Below are 7,145 nucleotides of genomic sequence, written 5' to 3'. Positions count from 1 at the left end.
GGCGGGGGGGGGACTGGGGGCCCGGCCCCCGACACCCTCGGCTCGCGGGCGGACCCAACTGCTCCACTGCCCCGGCCGCCAGCACCCAACCCCACTGCGCCTGCGCGCTGGGATCCCGGCTGGGCCCGCTCAACTGCACTCGCCAGAGGCGCGAGGCAGTCCTGGAGAGAACTACGCCTCCCGGCATGCCCCGCAGGACACAATGGCTGCCTCCCCCGCCGGCGCATTGCGCATGCGCCGCTTCCAAGCGAGGGGGCGAAAGGAAATGCAGGAAAAGGAAGGGGAGGAGAGGGGAGTAGGAAGTAATGTCACACGCTCCTGGGGGGGCGGTACTTCCGACCGCTGTACTTGTCTAGGGAACCCCGGCCCGCAGACCAGCCGAAAACAACGTCTCCCAGCAGGCCGCGCGGCCGCGAACGATAGCTTGGGGGCGGGGTGCGCGGCCTGCTGGGAGTCGCGGCGCATGCCGGGAGACTAGGGGACCGCTGTGAAGGGAGGGGCTGGCGCGCGGCGGGGAAGCGGCTATTGGGGCGGGGGGGGCATGGGCGGGGCGGCGCCGGCCCGGGGGGCGGCCGTCGGACCCGCAGGAGCTGTTGGAGCAGGTGGAGATGCAGATCGATGACGTAAGTCCTCCCTGCCCCACGGAGCCGCGGTGGCCTCCAGCACCCCCCTTTCCCCCAATCCCGAGCTGGGGAGAGGCGCTGAGGCCCGGCCCCCCTGCCGCAGGCCGCCTGCTCTCTCCCCAAGCTGCTGGAGGCCACGTCGGCGGTGTCGGCCCAAGTGGATGAGCTAGCCACCAAGTGTTCCGAAAACGCGCGGTTCCTGAAGACGTGGCGGGACCTGCTGAAGGAGGGCTACGAGTCCCTGAAACCCAGCGGCTGAGTGTGCCTGCGGGAGGGGAGCCGGGGCAGGAGCCGGGACCCCCTGCTGCCTGGGCCAGGCTGAGGACTGCGGCATTGGCAGCCCCCAGCCCGGCTGCTGGGAGGGGGGGATTTGGTGGGCGTGAGGCCAGCTTTTCGCCCTGTTGAGCAACCAACCAGCAGCCACGGGCCTCTCTTCCGAAGCTTTTCTCCTGGTGGCTCGGCTGTCCTCTCCCGGCAGCGAAGAGAAGAAACTTGGCTGTGTGCAGGTTGCTTCTCCAGAGAAAAGTCTAGCGCATGTGCCCTTGTCACTGACGCCGTGTGATCTGTGCGGGTAGCACTGCTCATTTAGGCCGAGCAACCACAACTTAAAACTAGTCTTTCTTCTTTGCAGCTCTGCTGGCCTAAGAAGCGCATACAACGTGGACCATTACCAGCTCCCTGGAGTGGTGGTCCTCTCCTGTTTACATGTGATGCATACAGAGAGAGGTTACTGTTTGGCCAAACTTGGAATTCCCTGGTTGGGGGCGGGGTGATCTCTTTTAGACAATCCTCTCTGTTTTGTTGGTCCTCTCAGGAATGTATGCAAGCCTTTAGCTGATAAGACTAGTCTTTTCTGGCTCCTGTTTAAATCGATAGAGACTTGGCCTGGTTTCTGCCCATACTTACCTTTGCAACACTATTCTTGTATCCCTATTTACCAGTGGGATAATGCAGGCCTAACCAAGTCTAGAAGTTGCACACTCCTCCAAGCTGTGACTAAATCACATCCTCCAAATCTGACAGTTGTCTTAGGTATTTTTTACTATCTCATTCTATATAGCTGCATTTTTTTTTTAATGGATCACTTATAGCAACTTTTTTTCTAAACCAATATTTTTATAAATTTTTATTACTAAAATATATTTAAAGTGCCTTATGGATCCTATATTATCCTGTGTTGTAGATTTGACTGTTTTGCATAGTAATAGGTGGGATAACTGTTCAAAGGACTATTTAAAGCTTCACTTCGGGAAAGGCCTGTGAATGTCTCTATTCTGCAATGATTTGTTGAGATAATATACTAAATTGGAATTTAGCCTTGCCTCAGACAGGTAGTAGTCTCTCTTAATCTGGCATGCTGCTGTAAACAGGATTTTTGGTCTAAGAAATCATGCCCTGATCCGTAAGAAAAAGCTTAATGTCATAGCTGCTTTACCTAGAAGCATACGGAAAAAACTCCAGAAATTAAGGGAGAAGCTATAGAAGGACCACATGCTGTGACTAAGTAACCAGTGATGTTTAATTTTTCAAAGGGGTTTTTAGTTTTTGAAAAAGTTGTAACCTTTTGTCTAAAGAATAAAGTGTTAAAACAAATCTTAACTATTTTTGCTGGTCTCTTTCCTAATCCCAGACTGAAAAGGAAGCTATTGAGGGTAAACACCATTCTTTTTCCTTAATTGTTTTTCTGATTGTTTGATCTTGAACTGGACTGTAGTATTAATCTTAAACTCTATAAAATTAGTAGACATAATATTAGTAGTAGATGAGGACAAAAATGTTCTGGTTGTTCACATCAAACATCTATTAATTTGTTTGCTATAAATACCCAGCACTTCGTAGGCTTCAGCCAGTATAGACTCTGTCAAAATATTATGCAGTTTTAAGGGAAGGTAATGGTTTTGGCACTTTTTAAGTTGTTTAATCACCCCCACTCCCAATAATTTAAAGAAGTACTGACTTCTTTTAATAATTTAAAAGAGCTGTTCAGCTGTCCCACTTCTGAGTGGCTAGGGGGCTTCACTGTGCCATTTGGGGGAGGAAGTTGGAGGAGGGAGAGGGGAGCCCAGTGGCAGCAGCAGCAGGAGCACTGAGGAAAGCTTGAAATCTATGAGAGTAACCCCTAGGTAAGAAATTTGACCTTAAGTTAGCTCATTGCAGGCCACCAGTTCAATAGGCCTGGCCTTGGGAGTGAAAATCTATGCATTTCTCCAAACTTCACTTAAACAATGCTTGTTTAAAATACAACTGTGGCATTGTTGGCCCCCAAACTTGCTATTGGGAACTTTGAAAGTGAGGGGAGTTAGCTGATTTCAGGCCAGCTATATACCGTGGTGCTGGGTACTTAAGAATTGCTTACAGGGCTGTCTTTGTAAGCAACTAACTCCTATAGATTTTTTTTTTTTTTTTTTTTTTTTTTTTTTTAAAGCTTGTCCCAGTAGTTTTCTGATGGCTGCTTCTCCTACACTGCTTCTGGCAGCTAATTGAGGAACACTTCATTACATAGTAGATTGTTATGCTGAATGATGTTATAAGGTAACCAATCTCTATATAACCGGCAACAGATTGAACCTGGCACAATGCTCTTACTCTGTAAGCATGTAGGTGGAAAATACTGAAAAGCAAAAAGGTAGTTGTATTGGCTATCTTTTTTTTTTTTTAAAGGAAATTGTTCACGTTGACCAACAAGTAATGCTTTCTTCCAAATAAAACAACATGTACAGTAATGGAAACTTAAACTGTTTTGTATTTTATTCAAGATACTCCCAAGATTCTGTAAACAGTGAAGTGTGAATTGCACACTTCTTATTCTACATCTTACTTTTGTAATAAGTTAAGTGCAAATGTTTTAAAAACACATTCTCACCTTTTTTAAATAAGTTTCAATTTTTTTTGTTGCAAAAATGCATTTCTGCCCTTCTGTCCAATGAACTCACATGGCTAAAATGAGTTAGTCCCCTGAGCCAGCAGTCTCCGTTGTATGGAACTTGAAAAGTGCGTCTTATGAGTAGAAGGAAAAGCCTGTTTGTATCAGTTGGGATCTCATAAAAATGTGAGCTCATCTTTGAACCTTTGTGAATATTCAGAGAGAGGACTCATTTTCGTCTTGTGTCCAGTACTCTGCAAATAACCTATCTGTAAAACTTCAGGAAAATACTGCAAAAGAAACATTGTTGGGAGCTGCCTGACTCTGAATTAATCTCTCTGTTCATGAAAATAGAGGACTGTATCCACAAAGGGACCTAAACATTGCAATACGCACTTCTTAAGTGCTCTATTCCCCACTAAAATTCACACCTCCAATTTAGGCACCTAGGCACTCTGCATTGCAGAGACTTAGTGTGTCCATGTGGCACAAGGCAGTATTGTGCAGAGATGATCCTTGTTAGTTCTACAGCTGGAAGCAGTGTGGGCTTATTAGTTTATGTGCAATGCTGGCTGTAATGCAGCCATATGCTACTGTTTGGTTAGGGAGCTAATGTGCTTCAACTACCCCTCTGCAGTGGTGCCCTGTAATGTATCTATGTACCTATATGGCCCTAAAATCCAGGATTAAAATAAATTGGGGAAGTACTGAGGGGAGCTAAGTTAGCCATGGGGGAGAGGAGTAGGCACATCTGTCAAAAAACAAGCACTCTAGCCTGGCCTGTCCAGCTGTGAATTTTCTCCTGGAGTTGGGTGGCTAAGCTAACTCAGTCTTATTATGAAAGATCCCTCCTTTTTATGCTCAATAGACCAGCAGTAAGTGAACTCGGATTTGGAGTAGAGTCTTAAATCCAGGTATCTGACACGAGTTTCCTAGCAGTAGGCTGTTCAGTATTCTGGGCAGAGTCATAGTTTTTGCTCAATAGAGACAAAAAAGCAAGAGATTGACTCTGTTGACTAGTGATTAGGGCCTTTACCAGAGATGTGGGAAAGTGTTTACAATTCCCTGCTTCAGTGCTTATTCTATGCGAAACAGAACTTCACCAAGAGAAATTAAGAAACTTTCTAGAATACCCATTAGACTAGCGTGTTTGGCAATTTCCAGATGCGAGGGACCAAGCTTCAAGTTCCTGTTCCAAATCAGGTAGAGTGGGAGGAGCAAAGTCACCCACATTTGAAGAAAGTACTCTCACCACTGGGATGCTGAATAGATTGGATGCATACTTGGAAGTCTTGTGCTTGTCTGTTTTTACAGGGCTCACTTTGGTTGGTGTAATTGAGGCTGCCCCTGCTTCTTGGGCTTTGTTGGTACAGGAGGCATGGAATGCCTAGTTTGAGTTCCTGATGGTATCTGCGCATAAGCTGGGACACTGAGCAGCTCTGGCATCAAAACTATGGTAGTTTAGTGTAAGACCACCTGTAGGATCACACCTATTTACAAAGCTAGGCAGGACCCAAGCCAACTTTTTAAGGGTACTTAAATGTTGAACTTAATTTCCCAGAGTGACAATAAGGCATCTCCCAAGGGCTTGATGAACACCTTAACAATATTACATTTTAGAATTTTGAAAGGTAGATGTGACACTAAGTTTTAATCTCTTGTTTGTCTTCTGCTCCTGCCAAAAGTAAAAACTAACTCATTAATATAAATGTATTTTCCCTATGGCTGTTGCTCCCTACATCTCTTCAAAAATGTTTGTAACCTAAATAGAGCTGGTTAGGATTTTTAATTTCTTTTTGTTTTGTAAAAAAGAATAAAAAGATTATAATTAACAGCATTTAAAAATATTTAAATAAAACTGATCTCATTAGCCTTAATTCAAGATATCCTCAGGTTATTGATTCACAAGTTGTTCTTATTTTTTAGATTGCATTTTCATCCTGATTCAGGACTGAAAATTTTCCAAATCTCAAAAATTCTCATGACAGGAAAATTGTTTTTGCAACCAGCCCTGTTAGCCCACAAGCTTTTGTCATCTTTTTTTTCAATTTGACTTTTGGGCTGTCACTAGTGTGAACCAATATTTTATAACTTCCCTCTTGTTTTCCTCACTGCTATAAAGCAATAGATCCACATCTGTGAAGCTGACTGCAAATTTCACTGTAAATATTCAAAATACTTATGTGTATGAATTCAGTCTGGTTGATAGCGTTGACTGTGAAACTGATGTTTCAGAGCAGTCTGTATAAAGAACAGGCTTTGTTGAGTTGGGTGTAATTTCTTGCATTGGCCACATCTCAACCCAGATGAATGATGGACCATGTGTCTTCTGACTGCTCTTGCTTCCTATGGATCTTCTTTGTTTGTAATTATGCCAAACCTGGTGTATCATTTCTTTGAAAGGCCTTGTAGTCAGAGTGTAGAGGAGAGGATTCAAAGCACTGTTTATTGGCAGTATAAAAATCACCACCCAGGAAGTTATAGTACCTTTAGGGGAAAGAGAAAGGAAAATGTAATAGGCAAAAGCACTTGTACCCATTAACAGTACTAACACTACACCCATGCATCACACTCCATCTGTTAACCTGACTTCTTAGGTCTGTAAGCACTTTGCATTCTTCCTTTCACACCACCAGCTTTCCCTAGTTCCCTGAAACTTGCTCCAATATTCACCCTGCAAGGGCTTCACCTTTACCCAGTCCTCCCCCAGAGTGCCTCTGTGCACCACCAAGTTCCCCCTCATCCCCATTTCTCACCTCTTCCTTTATATCAGAGTCCACTGATTTTTCTTCCCTGCCAGCAATGCTGTGTTCACTACCATTCCCTAGTCCACTGGAAGGGTTGTCTGTGCACCTTTTCTCCCATACCAAGGTCCCCTAAGCTCTCCTACCAAGTGTTCCTTGCCTCAGTCCTCCATAGCAGTAACTGTGAAGTGCTTATTCCTCTATTTTCTTCATGGTCTCTCCATCCTCACAACCAGAGTCTCATGTTTCTCACATTTCCTCCCTCTTACACCAAGCAAAAGGCTTTATGTAGTCCCACTCATCCCTTATATCTTTTGGTGAGGGCTCTGTGATTGCATCAGGACCCCTGTTTTCTCTCTTCTTTACTAAGAATCATGTGCGTGGCCTCATTCCCTCTTCCATGTTATTTCTTTGGCAGCCAAGTCATTCAGGGCATCAATACATTCAACTGCTGCGGGGCTCAGTAACCAAGCAGCCCATGAAGACTGGATATAACCTGCAGCAGTTCAGCAAGTCAGCAGCATTCTCCAGCTGCATGGGAGTCTCTGAGGTCCTACTGACTGCCTTTTTCTATCGGTTTCTTCTGCAGCATCTGCTGATCACCAGGGGGTATAGAGATTTGTGGCCCATGGCAGGGGCTGCATCTGGGTTGCAAGCAGCAGCCCGTGGTGGCAAAAGGTTGCCAACCACTATTTTACTGGTTGATGGGCAAAGAGGACATAGGTGTATTGGGTTGGAAGATGTTAACGAGTGTCCTCTTGTTATCTTGGAGCCTACAGTTGCTGGGGCATCCTTTATACTAAAGTGATTTTTGTGAAGTAGTATGTGATCCCTTTGTAAAGAACTTAAATCAAGTTCTACCCTGTACTGGTATAACAAATGGAAGAAAAAATTTCTAAGATTAAATGTTTAACT

At 45.0% G+C, this 7,145-nt stretch overlaps 1 protein-coding gene across 1 annotated transcript in view; it reads right to left on the bottom strand.

Moving 5' to 3' along the window:
* Positions 1 to 3,013: 3,013 nt before the first annotated feature.
* RXFP1 (relaxin family peptide receptor 1) overlaps positions 3,014 to 7,145 on the bottom strand; it is a 41,675-nt gene continuing 37,543 nt past the window's right edge. Inside the window, exon 15 of the mRNA XM_025203601.1 lies at positions 3,014 to 5,973. Within this exon, the coding sequence (XP_025059386.1) occupies positions 5,666 to 5,973 (308 nt within the window). The 3' untranslated portion in view covers positions 3,014 to 5,665. The remainder of the gene's footprint in view (positions 5,974 to 7,145) is intronic.

The sequence above is a fragment of the Alligator sinensis genome, unplaced genomic scaffold (genome assembly GCF_000455745.1).
Source record: "Alligator sinensis unplaced genomic scaffold, ASM45574v1 scaffold1223_1, whole genome shotgun sequence".
Taxonomy (NCBI): domain Eukaryota; kingdom Metazoa; phylum Chordata; order Crocodylia; family Alligatoridae; genus Alligator; species Alligator sinensis.
Note: the sequence above shows the minus strand (reverse complement) of the source record. Positions and strands in the feature narration are given on the sequence as shown.